The sequence below is a fragment of the Amphibalanus amphitrite genome, unplaced genomic scaffold (assembly GCF_019059575.1).
Source record: "Amphibalanus amphitrite isolate SeventyFive unplaced genomic scaffold, NRLGWU_Aamphi_draft 000719F_arrow, whole genome shotgun sequence".
NCBI lineage: Eukaryota > Metazoa > Arthropoda > Thecostraca > Balanomorpha > Balanidae > Amphibalanus > Amphibalanus amphitrite.
In genome coordinates, this window is record NW_024882213.1 from 149,956 (window position 1) to 171,083 (window position 21,128).

Sequence of the window (21,128 nt, forward strand, 5' to 3'; positions counted from 1 at the left end):
GCACGGCCGTTTAGTTTGATATCCACGTACAGGGGCGGGCGGCTCTTCTTTGACTGCGGTGACTGGTAGAACAGCGTGTAGACCTCTTCAGCAGCGTCGTCTGCGGGGTCCGCTCCCTCCGCTGGTGATGCCGGAGCGCCGAACCCGTCGTCCTCCACTTGATCCACCCAGCCGCGACCCGCTGCGCGGCATGCATCTCGAACGTGTCCCATCTCGCCGCACTGGAAGCAGCGGCGATTTCTCGCCCAGCACCTGCTCGGCGAATGTCGGCGGCTCCGACAGCGGTGACAAGGAGCGCCTTGCTGCTGCTCCCTCGGTCCCCGCCGATCCCGTGTCACGTCTCGTCCTCGTCGCCACTGTTATAACGTGAGGTGACGTCCGCCACACACGCTGGCTCGATCCAAACTGGTGTATTTGGCCCAGACCATCTCGGCCGGTCACCGCACAGCCGCAGGCGACCAATCCCCGTCCGTCCCGCACCGGTGACGTCATAGGTCATCATATGACGTCACCGGTGACGTCATCACACATCCTAACAGATTCATTCACAACCACAGCTCATTGTTGCTGGTTTCGTGGTTCTACTTCTGCATAAGCTGGAAGAGAGACTTGGAAAAAAACATGCGAAATCAATTTAAATTAGGCAACAATCAACACATATTGCGCGTATGACGACTCAATTTTTCTCCAAGGGAATTGTTCAAAATGATTTTCCTGTTTAAATATAAATCACACGTTTGATTATCAAAATTGCAGAAGCGAAAACCGAAGACATGACATTCACGTTCCTATGTCAAAGTGCACAGACTTCAGCGACAGAAGCAGCTCTCTCCCGGCGATATCAGTAAAAAGCAATCGCACACTACAGCGCAACATACTGCATATCAATGCAACAAGGCGGCTTAGCACGTGCCAAAGCCACCAATGACGTCCTAATCTTGGACTAGGATATCATTGCCGGTTTTCGCGCTACTCAGCTAACAAACATCTGCAGCAATATCGTTGTGAAAGACACATTTTACGTCACCCCCGTCCATCACCAAAGCTCTGAACTCTTCGCGAGCCATTCAGACCACAGTAACCGGTATCTTCTTTTGGTACTCGGGACTCCGGAAGGTGAAGTGTTCTAGCCGCCTCAGCGACCCGTACTCCGGCCCCGAGTGGGTGAACATGTGACTGCCACTGATACCGTCGTCGGCCTCCAGGTCCTCCCACTTAACCTGCCACTTGTCCCCCCACTGGTCCGCATAAGCCTGCGCTTCGCGAACACACGCGCGCTGCCGATCGTGACGACGCTTCCGACGCAGGAGTAGTAGGGCGACCAATATGGCGCAGAACACCACCACAAATACCGCCAGTGAGACTAGAAGCGGCGTGAGCCAGCTATTGCAGCCGAGTTCAGACTCACTCAGGGAAAATAGCGACCTTCCTGAGTCCACACACAGCACTGGAGGCAGCGTTAGCATGTGCGGAAGCCTCTTGGGCAGCTCCCATAGCCAGCGGGAGGAGCAGTTACACACCAGAGGGTTCCCGGACACGTTGAACGTTTCCACTCTCTGCAGAAGGGACGTCATGTTCTCCAACATGCCCAGGCTGTTGCCGCTAAGGTTCAACACTCTGAGACGAGGCAGACCCTCCACTGCACTGCTGGGGAACCAGGTTAGTTGAGGATTGTCGCACAGATGAAGTTCCTCCAGCAGATGTGAGTCACTGAAGGCATGAGGAGACACCACTGAAAGCGCTGCGTTGCCGCACACGCGGAGCCTCCTGAGGCGGCGCATCCCGCTCATGTGCCGCGCCTGGAGGGAGGGGAAGCCGTTACCACCGGCGTCCAGTTCCTCCAGCTCCGGCAGGGCCAGTGACGTGGCCGGGAACTTGTCCAGCAGGTTGCCACTAATGTCCAGGAGCTGGAGATTTGAGAGACCGGAGAAGGCCTCTGGATGGAGCCGATGGAGACGGTTCTCCGCGAGAGAAAGGTTCTGTAGTGACGAAAGAACATAGAACGCGTGAAAAGGCACTTCGCGAAGCCAGTTGTTTCTCATCTTTAGTGTTCTCAGAGCACTGAGCTGACGAAACGCGTCCGATGGCACGTGCCCAATGTTGTTCTCACTTAGATCAAGCCACTCCAGAGCACTAAGCCCCTCGAAAGCCTCACGTGTCACTATTTTAATCCTATTCCGGGACAGGTCTAACCTCTGTAGATTCTCCATCCACTGAAACACGCCATCGCCCAGTGCGATGATCTGATTGTTGTCCAGCAGCAGCTCCTGCAATCTCCCCAGTCCACTGAAAGTCTCACTGAAGAGCGCTCCCAGTCGGTTATCATGCACACTCAGGCTGAGCAGGTCCCTCTGCATGACAAACTGTCCCTCCAGCAGCGAGGTCAAGCTGTTGTTGGAGAGATCCAACCACCGCAGGCTCGGGTAGAACATGAGCGCGTCGGCGATGCTGGTGATGTCGTTACCCTGCAGCTGCAGCCGGTGGATGCGAGGGTCGAGGAAGATGGGCACGGCACTGAGCTGGGAGTGACTGCAGTCGGATCCGGAGGTCTCGCAATGGCACTGGGCGGGACAGCGCGTCCAGACCGGCTCCAGGAGACCGGTCAGACCGAGCAGGGTCAGCAGGGCGGCCGACGGCGCCGCCATGACACCGCCCGAGGGCTGGAAGACAGAGGCAGGTCACAGGCAGGTCACAACAGGGTCAGAAGAGCGACCGAGGGAGCCCGCCGTGACACCGCCCGAGGCTGGAAAATACAGAGACAGGTCACAGCAGCGTCAGAGCAGGATCAGAAGGGTTAGCGAGACACGAAGAGTCACAGAGACAGGTCACAATGGTCAGAAGAGTGGCTGAAAGCACCGTTATGGCACTGCCCGGGGGTGGAAAACGCAGAGACAGGTCACAGCAAGGTCACAGACAGGTCACAGCACGGTCAACAGGATAACCGGAACACGGAGACACAAAGAGACAGGGCTACCGAGATACAGAAAGACAGAGAAACGCAGAGACAGGTCACTAACAGGGTCAGTAGGGTCAGTGGGGCGGCCGACAGCGCCGCCGTAACACCATCCGGGGCTAAAAAGGGTGCCGGTCAGAGAGATCACCAAAATGGCTACAAATAGCTCATGGGTGCGTCATATATTGGTCACAGAGGGACAGATTTTAGACGGCATATGGACTGATTACAGAGCTGGATCGCAGATAAGTCCAGGCTGCTGAAGGAACGAGCGGGCTTGTTATAGATATTTCACCTTTACCAGCTACATATGTAGGGAGTGTCTAACGCAGATGCTTATTTTTTCATCTCATTAGAAGTGTTTTGTGTTTATTGCGGCTCATGATTTTTTCACGAGAATTTACAAATGTGTTTATTTTTGTTTGACGACAGATTCGAACGAACTTTTATACAACGAACAACATTTTATTTTGTTCTGATTTGGCCTATTTACAACGCAGTTTGGTTTATCTAATATATCGTATTTATTTTTAACGTTTGAGTTCTTCATACTTTTCTTGGCCATGTCTACATTTGGTGGCAGCGGTTAAGGATCCCGTTAATTTTTTAAAGTTTTTATTTCAATTACCTACCATGAAACGCGGATTTGAGATCAAGAATCAAGATCATAGACAAAATAATTTGAAGACTGGATGAAGAAATGCGAATATAGTTTAGAGAGGAAGTCCCACTTGAAGTCATGCATTTATTTCCGACCAATGAAGAAGCGTCGGAAGAGCAGGGCCAGTCAGACTCAGAGGCCTTGGACTCGGGTGCAGCCAGGTTAAACAGTGGCTGGTCTGGCTTTGTTTGCCCGCAATCGTTGCAGCCTACTCTCGGAATGATGTGCAACAATTTAACGAAAACGCTACCCGCTCCGTTCGAACTTCGCTCTACCTCAAACTGACCTGTTACCGGGCCCCGGCTCGGTATAACGGGTGCTTTCCATGGACCTGGCTCAGCAGACTTGGACTCAGCGGACTCGTCAGTTCTCGGCGGCTCATTGCTACGAACACTGTGAAGTGGCTCAGTGATTGTGTCCGCCCGGCGGGACTGTTGGGAGGCGCTAATAGACTGATCGCTCGCGCCTCCCTCGCCGGAACAGGGTCGACCGCGCGGTAGCAGCGGGTTTGGTTTGGTTGGACCTGGTCCGTGACGGACGGTCAGGGATAGTGACGGAGTGGCGGTGACTGAACTGTGGTTTGTGAGGCGTGTGTGTCTCCCATGTCGCACAAGTAAGTGTTATCTCGTGCCTGCTCTGAAGCTACTGCCATTGCACGGATTTCATATCTGTCAGCGGATTCCCTCGTTTGTTCGTTTACCTTGGCTCGATGTCGGTCTGAAAGGCTTGTGTCGGGGTTGGCCAACCCGACTGTCAGTGCGTTACGCGCTGCTCCTACTCGCTTAACCACTTCTTGCCAGTGCAATCAGCAAACGTGTTTATCGCCAACATATTATGTTTTCTCTGTGAATGTCTTACATCGCTTACAGCAGCAATTTTACTTGGACTTGCTTCTGTCGCTCGTCCTTTTGCATACCTATAGATGTCAGAGGTGAAGCATTGAGCATTTTCCTTATCATTAGCTTTCTTTACTGAGAGAGTTATTGTTTGAAAGAGGGTGTGGTGTAGGAGGTGCAGTGTTTCTCATTTTATATTTCAGGATGAAAGAAGTGCTTTATGTTTATAATGGCTCATGCTCTGTCACGTGATTATGAAAAAGTGAAATTATGTCATGAAAGGACGTGGAATCTCGAACGAACAGCTGCGCAGCGAAGGTCATTTTGTTTTGTCTTAATTCTTTTTCGACGGTTTTATAATATATTTTAATTTGTCAGATCTGCTTTATCGATTGGGTAATTCGGCCATGTCTACCAGGGCTGGGAAATCTCTCATACTTTCATACCCCAGTAGGTAGCAGATATCACTTTATTGTTCCATCAATTGTAGCAAAATCAACATTTCTCTCTTCTATTCCGTACATCATAAAGAAAAATACAATAAAAACATCAAAATTCGCACATTTATTAAAATAGAGGTACCACCAGCCAGTGATCTCGTCGGCGAAAAAGAACAAAACATCTGTAAGACCAACACAAGTTTAAAACGTCAGCTTTGTGCTCCATTTTATGACGAATCTGGCGGATCTTTGTAGCAGTTTCCATTGTAGCCATCACTAATTCTTCATACTCTGAGTCGTGTAGCAAAAGGTATCTGCTACGCCTTTTTATGCGCTATCTTTCTCATGAATATTGCAAAAAGGAGTTTTATTATTTGTGAAATATTCCAATGACATATTTACGAAACAAAACAAATTGTTTTTAAAAGGGTATTGTTCAATGATCAATAAAAAATACGAAAAGAATCAACTCATTCTGCCCATGGCAGCTCTAAAAAGCCATCTTTTATGGTACAGTGTCCTGCAACGTTTTTAATCCTATTTGATGACGTCATACACAATTTTATTCAGTTTTTAATGTATTTTATTGTTAAAATCATACTTATTTGAACCAAATTAGAATTTGAAAGGCCTAATAAACATTTTTTTTGTAAGTTTTATTACGAAATCTTGTCAAAAATATGCAAATTACGTCATTGCTGTTTGTGTATTTTGTTGATGCATTGTTTCTGGCGCATTAGAGACAATTCTAGTTGTCGTTTCGCGTGGCTAGTTCAGTTGAGTTTGATGAGTGTTTGTGGGTGTTTTTGAATTATTTCAGCTATTTTTAGCTTATATTTTGCCTCTATTTTAGGGAAGTGGGATATTCCAGGCCTAATTTCAAGTGTTGCAATGACAACTGTCCCTAAAGCGGCGTGCAGTACACAGTTAAAGAGCAAGGTAGCCGCCCAGCACGCAAGCAAGATGTGTGAAGATATAGAGAGATACCTATGATCGAATTTGCGCAGAAGGTGAGATCTGATTGAAATATTGATCAAGTAACGCCCAGAAAAGAATTTTTTATTTACTTCTTTACATGTTCAATTATTGTATTAACTCTAATCCTTGATTGGTGGCAACTGGCAACTTTTGTACAGCGGGTTCGGCATGCACAATGATTGTAAATTGTTGACCAGACTGAGCAGCCAAATCAACCTGATTTCTTTCAAATACTTTCTGCCTGAGTAGGCTGATACCATCTGAATCCTGAAGTTGCTGGAATGCTGATAGGAAGATTCTAGGGCTCACTGGAGCTTCCTGGTGCTCTCAGGCGGTGCTGGAACTTGCCCTGAGAAAGCCCTACAGCACCTTATTTTGATATTTGTATGCTTTTCTAAACCTGAGTAGTGAGTACCTACAAAGAGTAAGAAATAAGAAAAAGAACATTCACAGGGGGCATAAGCAAGACACTGTATCTGTTTTTGTTTGTGCAACCAACTAAATAAAAACATTCAAAGCTCAATTTGAGAATAGATAGAAAATGAAAGTGAAAAGCTCTGTCCAAAATTTTGATTACTTGTAAAATCATTTTCTCTAGCAGAAATGATGTGAGGAACATTTGTGGCAATGTAGCCAATAAAGAGTTTCTCGTAATATCTGGTATGTAGCAGATTCAGCATTTTTCCCAGCCCTGATGTCTACATTTGGTGGCAGCGGCAAAGGATCCCATTATTATTTTAGCTTTTGATATAAAATACCCTGAAGACACAATGAGATCATGAATAGAACAAGATAACGCAATTTTAAGGCTGGATGAAGCGTTGTGAATAAAACAAGATAGGAACTCTTACATGAAGTCATGTTTTTATTGCCGACCAAAGTGAAGAAGCATTGGCGGTTCAGGGCCAGTCAGGCGCAGTAAGTCGCAAACAGTGGCCCCTGGCTTGATTTGCCCAGATTCGTCGCATCCTAACTTCGGAATGACCTGCCGATTCTCCGAGAGCGCCACGTTCTCCTCCGGCCTCCGCTCTGCTGTACGCTGACCGGCCGGGCCCGGCTCGCCCGTATGCACCACGGTTGTGTTTCATGGACCCGGTTTGCGAACCTATCTCGCTATCTTCCAGTGGCTAATTCATAATTGCTACGCAGACTGAGTGCAGTGAAGCAGCGATGTCTCCGCCGGCGGGAATATGGGGAGGCGCTTCGGGACTGGGCGATTGCGCTCCCTCGCCGGGACGGGGTTTGCCGCTGGGGGAGGAGTGCAGGAGGAGCCGCAGCGAGTGTTGGCCTTCCGTGCGGGACGGCCACGGTAACGGAGCAGTGGTGGCCTAATCATGCTTTGTACATGGCGTGCGTGCCCGATGACGCACGTCCTATCTCGTGATTGCTTCATAACCATGTCGCTGTTACATTGATTGCATAGTTATCGACAGATTCCTTCGTTTGTCTATTGTCCTGTCTTATCGATGGTCTAAAAAGCTTGTGCCTGGGTCGGCCGCCCAGACAGTACAGCGCATTGCGCGCTGTCATATCAAGCTTCACCGCGATTTGTGACTTCAATTGGCAACAGGTAATCGTCGCACAGATGTTGTTTACTTTCTTCTCCTCTCAGTATTATTTGCCGCTGAGTGTCTAGCCCATCGTGATGCGTCGGGCGCGGCTTACCATTACGAATGAAGCGGTTGACATGTACTTTCTCTACTCGATGACTGGCTGCAGAGAGGGCATCATTTTGGAGAAGGATGTGGTGTAGGGAGTGTCTAACGCAGATGCTTATTTTTTCATCTCATTAGAAGTGTTTTGTGTTTATTGCGGCTCATGATTTTTTCACGAGAATTTACAAATGTGTTTATTTTTGTTTGACGACAGATTCGAACGAACTTTTATACAACGAACAACATTTTATTTTGTTCTGATTTGGCCTATTTACAACGCAGTTTGGTTTATCTAATATATCGTATTTATTTTTAACGTTTGAGTTCTTCATACTTTTCTTGGCCATGTCTACACATAAACATATATATGTATATAGGTATGTCCCTCATGTGCTTGGTGAATGGTGGTTTATGTATGTGCATGAGGTTAGGATGTAGCTGTTGTAGCATTTCAAAATTTCATAGGACTGAAACAGACAAGTCTAAAATTAACATTCCTTTCATACAAGTACAAAGCATGGTCTTTGACAGCTTACATCAATTACGAACCAGTAAATATAATGCGGCTTAAGAATTGCTTTCATTGATTTGTGTTTCATTTATCTTACTTTATTCATACAAGCCAAAACGGCTTGTGTTGAGAAAGATATGAAAGCTTTTACATGACTTAGCATGACCTTCCCTGTTCTTTTATTACATATTAAAAAGTAGCGAACTAGGCCAACAAAAGAAAAGAAAACACAGCGACTAGCATTATCTCAACTAGCACTCAAGAACCATCAACTCGTTTGTTTGAAATATTTATTTTAATTAACCCAGCTGCTGGCACCTTTATGTGTTCTTTGGCATGACAATTGTCACAGGTGCGCCATTCAGCTCTACATTCTCATCAGCTAAAGCACACCGGCCAACAAGCCATCTGACACCCATTATAACCTTGCACAGGAGCGCGAAGTCACCGTCAGGCTAGTCGCCTCAGTCCAAGTATGCTAACTGTCCGGTATATGAATGCAGGTGCTCTATCGGGAATTAGGTGACCCCCGGCCAGGTCTGGACGACCCTCGGGCTACTCTCCGAGACAAATGAGACGCTCTGGGGACAAGACTGGCGATTTGTCAGCGGAATAATGTCTCCCCGTCTCGGCGGGGCCGGTCGAGTGTTCTGCCAGCTGCACCCCCCCCCCCCCCCACATCCGGGGGAGGGGGGGAGGTGCGTGGTGACTGTTACAGAAGAGTGTGGGGGTGGGAAGAGGTTAGAAGTCAGTGGGTCAAGGCGAAAGGACGCATCAAGTAAATGAACACGCAAATGACAGGAAAGATTCGCGTGCTGGTGGAGCAGCAAAGCTAGTCGGACCTGTGCAAATTTTCGGTGCCTTTGCGATACTCTTGATGGTATTGAAATAGGTGAATGTCTTGCTTATTTACAAGACATTCACCTATTTTTGTCCAGTGACCAAGGGTGAGCAACATCATCCGAAATATATGGACTTGTGAGTTAGATATTATTATCCCAGAGAATCATCCGAAAAGTAACTATACATAGCTAATTTCCTGGGAAAAAATGACTTTAAAACAACATATTTACAAGACGTTTGGTAAGGATTGGACCCAAATATAGTTGTACAATCATGTATTTCGTCAAAAGGGGCATGGAACAGGGTTAACCTGCCCTCTTGCGCTATTCGTAAAAAAGAAATAAATTTGAAAAGTCTACCGCCAATGCCGAATACGCTTGTATATTTTGAATACGTGGCAGTGAGTTACTTTCATAGTCACAGATAATTCATCAGCTCAATCTCTTCCAACCTCGACCTGCAGAAGTCGGCAGCTGCTCGCCCTATCTTAGGAGTCATTTATGCTGGATGAACTGCACACCTGCCCTCAGATATAGAGCAGAGATAGACGGTGAACAGTTGTCCAGCCGTCATTAGCAGCTGAGTGTCGCTGCTGATGCTGCTAGCTGACAATGGTGACAGCTATAGTCTGGGGGTTGCCCAAATACACCCAAGAGATTAACCCAAGAGATTAACTCTCGCCCGCACATGCCATTTTCCCATCCTAGAACGCACATGGGGGGGGGGGGGCTGCCACCCCCCGCGCCATTTCGTTCCTCTTGGAGATAGAGCTTAGCGGTAAAGGCCAAAAAGATTCTTTGGGAAGAGACGAATTCAATGATACCCAGGTTTACCTTCTCAGGTCAGTCATTGACCTTCCAGGTCAGGTCAAACTAAAAAATGTTGCTGTTTTGGGTCACCGTTAGATATCAAGTGCGCTGCTTGTCATATACCGATGACGATGCCGTTTTCTGGTGCCAAGCCAGCTAGAACCTCTTTGTCACACTACCCGACCAGATTTTTGCTGCTGAGGTGATTTCAGGTCAAGCTAGGTCAAGGTCAATTATATGTGTTTGTATGTCTGTGTGTGTCTGTGTGTATACTGATGTGTGCAGCGATTGTTTATGTGTCCATATTACATGAAATCATGATCTGAGAAGCTTTTACCAAAAATGCAGTAAAAAAACTTCACAAAAAGTAAATTCAGCTTGCCTAAAACGCAATTATCTTAGATGACCTAGGTTGACCTTGACCCTGACCTTGACATCTGTACATCGTCGAACAACATGTTCCATGATAGGTGGGAGGTAAGACTGGCAAAAAAGGCCGAAATCAAGGTGTCAAAAGCTCACAAGGTCCATAGCAAACGCAAGATGTTGAGAATTGGCCATTTGGGTCATGACATGACCTGAAAAACAAGGTCATATCTCCGAAACTAAAAATTACAGAAACTTGAAATTTTCAGTGGACATCCAGAAAGGATAGAGGAGCAGCTATACGAAAAATCAGCCTTCTAGCTTTAAAAATGTCGAGTGCAGAGCAGAAAGACTACCTGGGGGGGGGGGGGGGGTGGCAACCACCCCCCCCCCCCCATGTGCGGGCGAGGGTTAACCCTTCCCTTCTGAAATGAAAGCACCAGTTGTTCCCTGCGATTTGCTTTAAGCAAACCATGGCTGAAAGCTAACTTTTATTTCTACATATACAAGTTTCTACATATAAAAGTTGTATATGCTTAAGCAAAATTTTAAACATAACTTGATGACGACAAATAATTCAAGATTTACTGTTATTTCAATCTCACGCATACTTATAACGCTTGCTGCACAGCCTCATCATAATCCAATGAATAAAATCAACACTTATTTTCCCGAGTTTCCCAACTTTGCTCGCCTCCCGAAGCCTCTGATTGAGGATCCACGTTAAAAGTTCACCAATTCCACTTTGCGGTGTTATCTGGCGAGTCGCAGGGCACAAACTGTTTGAGAGTTGACCCCAGATAACACAGGCCATCAGCCAAAACGACCCTGGAATGGAACAATCCCTTGGCGGCCGCACAACTCAGCGCCTAACTTTGACAAACAGGGTCCTGTTCCGTGGAGTCATCCGAGCCGCCTCATTCTGCAGGCGTCTCGGGTTCGGGTGAGGTGAGCTGAGGGTGCGTGCCCTTTGACCCCGCGACGCGACCTGTGACCCCCGGGGGCCCCTCGCTACAGGGGGAGGGGGAGGGGAGGGAGGGGATGGCTCAATTGACGGGAGTAGGCCGACAATGGTAGGTATATTTCAAGTCGGTCAACGCAAGACGAGAGCTCACTCACTTTGAGATAAGGTAATGCATGACGCAGAAAGAGAGAGCGAGAGAGAGAGAGAGAGAGAGAGAGAGAGAGAGAGAGAGAGAGAGAGAGAGAGAGAGAGAGAGAGAGAGAGAGAGAGAGAGAGGCCGGAACGTAGCAGAGGTAAAGACGGAGGGCATGTTTCCTTGGAAAGTGAGATAGCATGATGGGAAAGGGAATCGGGAGTGTAGTAAAAGAAATGATGTGATGACATGATTTCCTTTCACTGGAGTTTCATTCATGTTTACCTGCTATGCGTTTCCCTCAAAGAAATATATCACTTCAGCAGTGCCACTAATTTGCTGCATTTCATCGCTCTGTCCGAAAATCACGCCATGCATGACGTGTCTCCTTCGTAAAACTAACTAACCGTCTGAATAAATCGCTGTGTGCAATGAGACATTCATTCCTGGTGACAAACTGCCCATCACTTTTAGAGCTTGTTTCCTTGACGTCTGGCCTAATTTATCCAAAGTCCATCCGTTTGCGTTGGTCATTTGTTACAAGCCTGACACGTTAAGCTTGATTTACCGTGCTTACCTTCCTAACTAGTGAAAAATCCTGTGAGCTAGTTTCGGTATGGAGGGTGGGGCTCGCGGCGCGCGCACCAGCGCATTAGGTCTGCACTTCTGAGTAGCGGTTTGAGCTTGCGGCATGTCACAAAGCAATTAACTTGCACCTTATGCAAATGTTGCTCGTGCATTTAACCTACTATTCACCCATTTCACGGCGACATTTTTCAATTACGAGCTGGATTGTTGAGCGGTACGCCAGAATACTTCATAAGCTAGCAGCCATGCATTCAATTATCGAGGTAGTAAATGTCACTGCCCAGACCTCAGTCATAACCACGGAGGGCATACCGTTAACTAGCCCATCTGTTTTACCGACTCCACAAACCCTCTGACAAATAGACCTGGGTCTGTTTTCGCCCTTTGCGCCCTCGTTACGGCTGAGCTAGCAAAGGAGGGGTCAGGAGGTCGACCTACCCCCTGACGGAGGGGGGGGGGGACACGTCAGCGCAGTGGTTCAACCCACCGCGTTCCCAGTGCTCGTTTGTTGCCCGCGTTTGTGGTTGGTAACCCTCTTTGTCCGCAACGCTCCTGTTGTTATTCTAATGTGGTTTCTGCAATGCGAGCAGAGCTTTGTGCTTCATGAGGCTTGAATGCTTGCAGAAATGAGCCACGGCCTACGGGTATTATGTGCTTTATCTGTGCCACGGTTTGTCAACTAAGCATAATTTTAACCCGCGCCCCGCTGGGCTATTCAGCCATACGCGCCCTGCTGGGGGGGGGGGGGCAGATTCTGCCCCCCCTGTCTAACTTCCGAACCGATGGTCGTAGAAAGACGGGGAAAACGGCAATCGAAAGCTCTGAACAAGGCGGATCTTAACCCGCGCCCCGCTGGGCTATTCAGCCATACGCGCCCTGCTGGGGGAGGGGCAGATTCTGCCCCCCCTGTCTAACTTCCGAACCGATGGTCGTAGAAAGACGGGGAAAACGGCAATCGAAAGCTCTGAACAAGGCGGATCTTAAGAGCCCAAAATTTTTTGCTTAAGTAGGTCAGAGGTCAGGTCAAGGTCAGGTCAAGGGTACAAAATGCAAGTTTCTACAGTATCGGCCTTGCACCGTAGTTGCCGAAGAATGGACTGAGACTGATTGCCCAAAACGTGTTCTTAGACTACCAAGACAATATTCGTTGCATGCAATGTCATTCAAAGGTCAAGGTCAAGGTCAGGTCAGGTCAGGTCAGGTCACCAAAAACAAAATATAGAAAAGGGCATGTGCGACACATGTTTTATGGTTCATTTTACTCATAGAATTCAATAGGCACACTCAATAAGTGATATGGACCACCTCTGGATGAATTTCAGGTCGAGGTCAGGTCAAGGTCAGGTCAAGTGAGGTCAAATTTTGAAGTTGGTTGTTAAGGCCCAAAAAGGTGTCTATCTGATGCAGTTTTTCACGGCGAATCGAATGGTGCTATTTTTGTTTCCGTACGAGGTCTAGAACTTCCAAAATAAATCATTTTTCAAAAATTTTGAGTGTGGTGACGTCATAAAATTTTGAATAACTCCCACATTTTTGAACCGATTCTTCTGAAAATTGGTATGTAGATGCACATTGACCACTTCTCTGACATATATTCCGGTTTTTCGATACACTCAAAATTTTGGATTTTATAACTGTTTTCCCAAAAAAATCAGTTTTTTGACAGATTTTGGGCCAAAATCCAAAATTTTCAAAAAACCGAGATAGCCATTTGATAGACAACGTGTAATCACGTATAACCTTTTTTGTTACGTCTTGATTCCTTTAAAAATGAAGATGTTAGCGGCGTTTGAAATTTTGCCCTTTTTGAGGCGAAAATGGCGAACATGACGTAACTAAAACGTCAATTTCTCAAAAATTTTCCGACGGATTTCGTTCAAATTTTCAGGGAACGTGTCAAATTGATGTATGATAAGGTGCTGAAAGTTTGACGTCGCTGGCGTAACGCGTTTAGAAGTTATTGGCGAAAAACGGGAAGGGGGGCAGATTCTGCCCCCCCAGCGGGGCGCGGGTTAATCAACTGGCTACTGGGGCTCTATTGTGGTGTTAAACATTTCCGGCTTATCTGTCTGTGCCGTCGGAGATAATTTCGTTGTTCATCTTATTTACCGTCTCAGATAGTGACAACATGAAGCACCATTAACCCTCGCCCGCACATGGGGGGGGGGGGGGTGGTTGCCACCCCCCCAGGTAGTCTTTCTGCTCTGCACTCAACATTTTTAGAGCTAGAAGGCTGATTTTTCGTATAGCTGCTCCTCTATCCTTTCTTGATGTTCACTGAAAATTTCAAGTTTCTGTAGTTTTTGGTTTCGGAGATATGACCTTGTTTTTCAGGTCATGTCATGACCCAAATGGCCAATTCTCAACATCTTGCGTTGGCTATGGGCCTTGTGAGCTTTTAACACCTTGATTTCGGCCTTTTATGCCAATCCTACCTCCCACCTATCATGAAACATGTTGTTCGACGATGTACAGAGGTCAAGGTCAGGGTCAAGGTCAACCTAGGTCATCTAAGATAATTGCGTTTTAGGCAAGCTGAATTAACTTTTTTTGAAATTTTTTGACTACATTTTTGGTAAAAGCTTCTCAGATCATGATTTCATGTAATATGGACACATAAACAATCGGTGCACACATCAGTATACACACAGACACACACAGACATACAAACACATATTATTGACCTTGACCTAACTTGACCTGAGATGACCTCAGCAGCAAAAACCTGGTCGGGTAGTGTGACAAAGAGGTTCTAGCTGGCTTGGCACCAGAAAACGGCATCGTCATCGGTATATGACAAGCAGCGCGCTTGATATCCAACGGTGACCTAAAACAGCAACATTTTTTAGTTTGACCTGACCTGGAAGGTCAATGACTGACCTGAGAAGGTAAAACTGGGTATCATTGGATTCGTCTCTTCCCAAAGAATCTTTTTGGTCTTTACCGCTAAGCTCTATCTCCAACAGGAACGAAATGGCGCGGGGGGGGTGGCAACCACCCCCCCCCCCATGTGCGTTCTAGGATGGGAAAATGGCATGTGCGGGCGAGGGTTAATAAGGTAGTAAATAATAACAGCAACGTTGTCTGAGTAAGAATGTTAGGGGAGGTATTTCAAGAGATATGCTCCTTCCGATCCATCCTTCCATCACATGCCTGCAAGATGAATTTTTTAATAGATGTTGTAATTATTGTGCTCCCAAATAATAAAAGTACTAAGTAGTGATTCTTCTGTGATGCTAATGCTACCGTATTTAGTCTTGTTGCTGTCTCCATTCATCATTTTAAGGTCCATCTTAGAGGATCACTATCACACTCATAATGAACTGCGCCACGCATCAAGTCAAATCATCTTGTCATATTCCCCTGGAAATCTGTATTAATGTTTCAGCGTGATTGCTGAACCCACTCCGCTACATTGCTTATCATTTCCTGATCCCGTGTGAACGACATGACTGTCGATTTGGGCCTAATCAAGATTAATGATAACGCAGCTATCACAGCTCTTATTACATACTGAATTATGCATGGTGCCGATTTTCGGGACCTGCAAAGGAGGCGGCGAATTCCTCGTCGGGCCGGTCTGATGTCGTTATTTCGATCCGTAAGAGCAACTCATTTCACTTAACGGTCAGTGAAGGGTGATTTTATTTGGCCATCAGCTGGATGCGGTTGGGCCCCCGGCGGTGTGCCCCCGCGGTGTACAGGGCAGCTCTGATGGCTGTCCCCTCTAACCCCCCCCCCTCTCTCTCTCTCTCTCTCTCTCCCTGTGGCCGCACGGAGAGAGGGCCGTCTGGAAAAACAACTGGTTTTCATCGTCCGGGGCCAGGAATTCGAGAGGCAGTTGTAGTGATGAAGGAAGCAGGCTGAGCTCTCAGAATGGAAAACATGGAGCCCCGGAAAGACGAGAGGAAAGGTTAAATACATACGCCATTGATGGGCTGTTCTTAGGTTAGATGACCTTTGAAAGACATTTAATGCTGGGAACATGAATCCAAGCTTATGTACAAACATCAAACGCATGACAACTTTTTGTATTTTTTTTATTATACCGGGAAGCTCTTCTTTGGTGCTGTGTTGGCATACTACCATAGCAACCCTCTGAGTTGTTCCCGTTGTTTTCTCTTCTGGTTCATGGCAAGAGATAAAGCGGTCTCGATCTAAGGGCCGGCGGTCGCCGTTCATGGTGCAATAGAAAAGAAAGCGAAACAATGCCGCGGTTCTGGCCTCTGGGAACTTACTGGCTTTGTCTTCCGATACAATCTTCTTTGACTTTTAGCGGTCAAACTTCTGAAACTGATCAAAGGGGGGCTAAACTATCCTTGTTCTTTCACTGCGGTGATGTTCAGAAGTTGGCCTGACCTACAATTCAGCATCCTGACAGAAAAGCAACACGGCGTTGGTCTTGGAAGGCGCTCGCTGCCAGTGCCCAGTCAGGCTTCGCTGGTCCGATGTCCTGCGAGCTAGACTGTGCCGCAATGCTCAGCCGCGCGGCGGTACAGCCTACGTCGCAGGCAGTCGGTCGAATTTACCGCAGCATTTTCATATCGCTCGAATGCGTATTTACAAATTGCAACCGAGCTCCGCCGTGGGGTAAGGTGGGCAGGGGTTTTTGCACTACGGCTGCGGTTGAACTACCGTCTGTGGTAGAAACTTCAAGACGATGGCGCGTTTCATACGAAATCTGGCGCAATGTTTGTTTGCTTCTGAACTATGGGAGTGTTTCAATAACAATTTGTGGATTATTTGAGTTTCTTTATATAAATAGGATAGTATTATGAAACATTTTGTGGAAACTGCAAATACTGATATGATCAATTGCTTAGTTTGGGAATTGATACACATTTTGTAGAGATTTGTCTGGCAAATGGTGTAACAAACCTCAAGCCTATCATGATCTGAAGCTGTTGTAACAAATCAAAATTGCTTTGATGTTACATAGTACCTTGTTGGAAAGACTGGAGCATGGTTCAAGATGATGCGTAAAAATTCAAGATTTGTGCGAAAGCTTGTGACTGAAGAACGAAAACAGTTTGATATAATGGCTCAATCAAACGTCGAAATGGACGACAAAAGTAGAGTTTCAAACTTTCAACATTCCAGCATGTGAGAATAACTTCAAAAATTCATAGTTCTTGTAGTATTGCATTCTTCTTATGTACAGTTATAGGTTTTGTTAGGGTATTTCAAATTCATTGTGTCAGTTGAGATATAGATGGATTGCGGAAAAAATTTAGAATCATTGCATGGTAGCTAGGTACTTGTTCGGTAAAAAGGTATGTGATGAATGCCATGAGGTTTTTTGTGATTTAATATATGGTTGTTGTTGTACCTACAAAAATGCAAGCTTACTAGCAACTAGTTTCTGAATCAAATGGAAAGTATTTGCCATGAATGTAAATATGTACCTGCAAAGTATGTCAATAAATTTGTGTGATGTTGACCAGAGTTTAATCATCTGGGCATTTATGTCGCTTCTTACATTAGACGTGTTAAGCAAAGTAATTACGGATGAACTTTGTGCCAATATCTTCAATGCACAATGTATGTAGCATGTCTACAACCCTCACTGATCCTGCTAGCTATAGGCATTTGGCACCAGCTTGACCAAGAGCATGAACTTCACAGTTGCACAACCTTTTGTCATGTACCACCAGTCACTTTTTTACTTAAGGTGCACATAGCAGTGCACACAACAATGTGCAGAGGGCCTACACTAAAACAACATGATTAGTGTGCACTATGCACAGCATTGTACCCTGATTATTTGAATATTTTGACCACTCAACAGTCAACAGTCAGGAGATAATTATTGAATATCACATTTATTATACATCACTTGTCAAACAAGAGCATGATGACACACATTTTGACAAGCAATCATGGTAGTATTCCAATAAGTTGGACAGTCACCTCCCTGGGCGTCATTTTTCCAGGAAGGTACCTCTGCAGGTGTTGTGGTAGGCTAGGTTGAATTGGGTTAAGGTAAGCGAAGTAAGGTGGTTAGGACCAGGCCAGACCGTAAGGCCTAGGGTCAGGTTGATTTTAATCTTTCATTCTAATTTGACATAGATAGGTCTATTACCTATGTATTTGCTCCAGCCTGAATTTCATTAGGTAATGAGTTAATTTTGCTTTGTTTTTATCTGTCTTGTTTTGTGTTTTTGTCCCTTATATTTTGCCCCATAGGCAAGGGTGGAGCTTTTCCAGGGAAGGTGGTGGAGCATGATTGGAGGCGCTCAACCAGACGGCATAGGGGGGCACGATTTCTGAACGCGCACTGATGCCTGATTCAAGCCACGCTGTCTTCATGCGGGGCGGCGCGCTCAGGGGGCGTCGAAGTCTAGTTCCTACCAACCTGGCACTCCCATGCCTACGTCACCACGAGGACGCCCGAGGGCATTTACATGTTGAAGATAGGGAAATTGCCATAGTTTAGAGCCGCCTGAAGGGCAACCTTGAGTTACATGATAATGTAAATGTGTGCTAATATGATCATCAACATGCTATTTATCCAAATCCAGGGCCAATTAATCGATAACTTGTCACGTTTTCCAGTGGTGATGCGCTAACTTTTGTGGTTCTTGCAGCCAATAAGGGTGTTTCATAGTGCGATTCAGCCGCATTATCGACTTTAGTGCCATAAACCGCCACGGAACATACGATTTGCAGCTCCCTGGCGTGATAGCTGCCAGTAGGGCTCCGGAGTCGGAGTCATGAAGCCGGTCGGAGTTGACAGTTCTGACCTGAGTCGTCGAGTCGGAGTCGGAGTAGATTTTAAAAGCTGGAGTCTGAGTCAGTCACCGAAATTCGATCCCCTCCGCAGACCTTTCAGGGTTCTGTAGTCGGAGTTGTAGTCGGTCGGAGTCGACAGTTCTGACCAGAGTCAGCGTCAGAGTCGATTTTGAAAGCCAGAGTCGGAGTCGGAGTCACCAAAAATCCATTGCCTCTGCAGACCTGCTAGGGCTGTGGAGTCGGAGTCTGGATTAGAGCCGACATTTGAAATCAAAGTCAGAGTTGATTTTTTAGTCTGAGTCAGAGTCGGAGTCATCAAGAAACCCATCGACGATCCGCAGTACCATGCAGTAATTGGGCGCTGCCGATCGATGCCTTGAATTGCCTATGAATTGAATAAATAGATGACAATTAATTAGGTAGGTACCTTCTGTTATTCATCCCCTGCCACTTGGAGGACTTACTTTCAGTAGAAAAAGACGCATTATTTGTTTGTTTATTTATTGACAAATATTTTTTGAGCAGTTAGGGATACAGACACAAAACACAATGATAGCACCTCGCTGGTGCAAATCATTGCTAGATAATGTTGAAATGTGTTGCCATTGAAGAATCTGATTTTCCTGGCGGCTCTCGTTTTCAAGTAACTACTGGTCTTGTAAATATCTCTTGATTGCTCACCGTCTGGCGTCTTCCAAGGTTTTCTGAAAGCTAATCAAACGTTACCATGGCTGCTCTTGATTGCATGGCGCTTGCTGGTTCTGGGCTCTTAATTGGTGGTTCTTGCGTCTGATCCTGTTGTTTCATGTTCCATCACATCACATTAAATTTCTAATGGAAGACACTTATACCTTTTATTTCACTATCAGTCGACTTGAATTTACCCTGTGGCCTGCTCGCCCTTTTATTTCCACGCTAGAATCTACCAATTATTGAAAAAGCCTCGGATAAAAAAGCAAGAAAAGTATGCCAAGTTCAATAATTGAGACGATCCTAGAAAACCAGAAAAAAAAAACAAAAAGCCGGTCCATCTTACTTCCCCCACTTCATAACAAAAACCAGGCAGCAAAACATGCGAAAGAGTCCTTAGCAACGCCCTAGCAACGCATTTGTCTGAAATGCGCAATATGTGTCACATCTGGAAAATTTAGTAGCTACTTGATTATTCAACTAGAGTTGGACTATATCAGCTAGGCTTTTATATAAAAATAAGTGTTTGCTTATCGAATTTATAGCAACTGGTCGCTTAACTTCGAAGTAATGATTTATTACAGAAAAAGCTTGTTTGCGACATATTTGTAAAGAAACAACGGAAATAGCTTTGACTCGTGCGCTATTCTAGTACATTTTTGGTAGAAAACTTCGTCCAACCTTATGTTTTAGGGCCTTGGGCGCGCTACTTAAAGGAAATAGTTCACTTTCACGAAATCATTTTTTTTGCAATGGATTTATGATTTTTTATGTTCAAAATGATCAGCAAAGAAAATAAAACCTTTTTATAACAAAAGATTATTTTCTATATTTTTGATATAGGAAGAACTTTTCAGTTTCTGTAAGGCACACGCGATCCAGTATGAAAAGAGCATGGGTCCCGAAAATTCTTCAGAAGCTAGAGAAATTATCGCGGCCACCGGCATTTGGGCGATCTGCTCATGCTTTTGTTACTGGAGCGCCTCTTTCCCCGAGATTGCGCCGGCCGCCTGCCATGGACGAAAAATACACGACTTTGAAATCCGGCTGATCGTGGGAAAATACCGCCGGAGGTCTCGGCTATATGCAGGAATTCACCGGGATGTATAGTACAGGGTGTCCACATAAATTTGATACTCAGGTTTTCTGACATAAAATCTAAAATAAACATGTCCTGTCAAAAATTCAAACAACGTTGTATTCCAAATCGAATGGCAAAACGAACGATATCCAACATAAACGTTTACACTCAATCGTTCATTCGTTGCAGCCCCTCAAAGTAGGCGCACGATATATGGTTGTAGGCGCCATCCTGACGGACCACCTGTGACACTTGGGCATGGACAGCAGTCGCACATGGTTAATCGTTTGCATGGTTAATTGACTGTCTCTTTCGTTTCTGGCGAATGTAACTCCTAAATGGATGATGTAAGAAGGCAGGCTTCAGTGGCAGACCTCGCTCAGCCCGCTCCGTGCAGGTTATCGGACGGGTGGAGCGGTCCATCACGGATAGCCCGGAGAGGTCTGGGTGGCACCGGGCTCAGTCTCGGACTGAGACGGATCCCTTTGCCGAACACAATCTTGCCAAAAACCTGCGTTTTCTTCCATTTAGGATTCAAGTTTGACAGAAACGGACGAAAGAAACAGTCGATTAACCGCAAACTGTGCGACTGCTGTCCATGCCAAAGTGTCCCAGGTGATCCTTCAGGGTGGCGCCTACCACATATCGTGCGCCCTACTTCGAGGGGCTGCTACGACTGAACGGTTGAGTGTAAATGTTTATATTAGGTATCGTTTGTTTTGCCATTCGATTTGGAATACAACGGTATTTGAATTTTTGATATGACATGTTTATTTTAGATTTTATCGCAGAAAACCTGAGTATCAAATTTATGTGGACACCCTGTACATACCACTGCCTCGATGTATAGGCTATAGCCTGCAAGCTGGCTTTGGTGCAAACTGCAAA

At 46.0% G+C, this 21,128-nt stretch overlaps 1 protein-coding gene across 1 annotated transcript; it reads right to left on the reverse strand.

Moving 5' to 3' along the window:
- Positions 1–364: 364 nt before the first annotated feature.
- Positions 365–2,651, reverse strand: LOC122365157 (leucine-rich repeat-containing G-protein coupled receptor 6-like). The gene has a single exon (XM_043336124.1). The coding sequence runs from the start codon at positions 2,643–2,645 to the stop codon at positions 1,068–1,070; it is 1,578 nt and encodes a 525-aa protein (XP_043192059.1). The 5' UTR covers positions 2,646–2,651; the 3' UTR covers positions 365–1,067.
- Between the last annotated feature and the right edge of the window lie 18,477 nt (positions 2,652–21,128).

Excerpts from the sequence above, each read along its gene's own strand:
- LOC122365157 (XM_043336124.1), bottom strand. The coding sequence starts at position 2,645 with ATGGCGGCGCCGTCGGCCGCCCTGCTGACCCTGCTCGGTCTGACCGGT.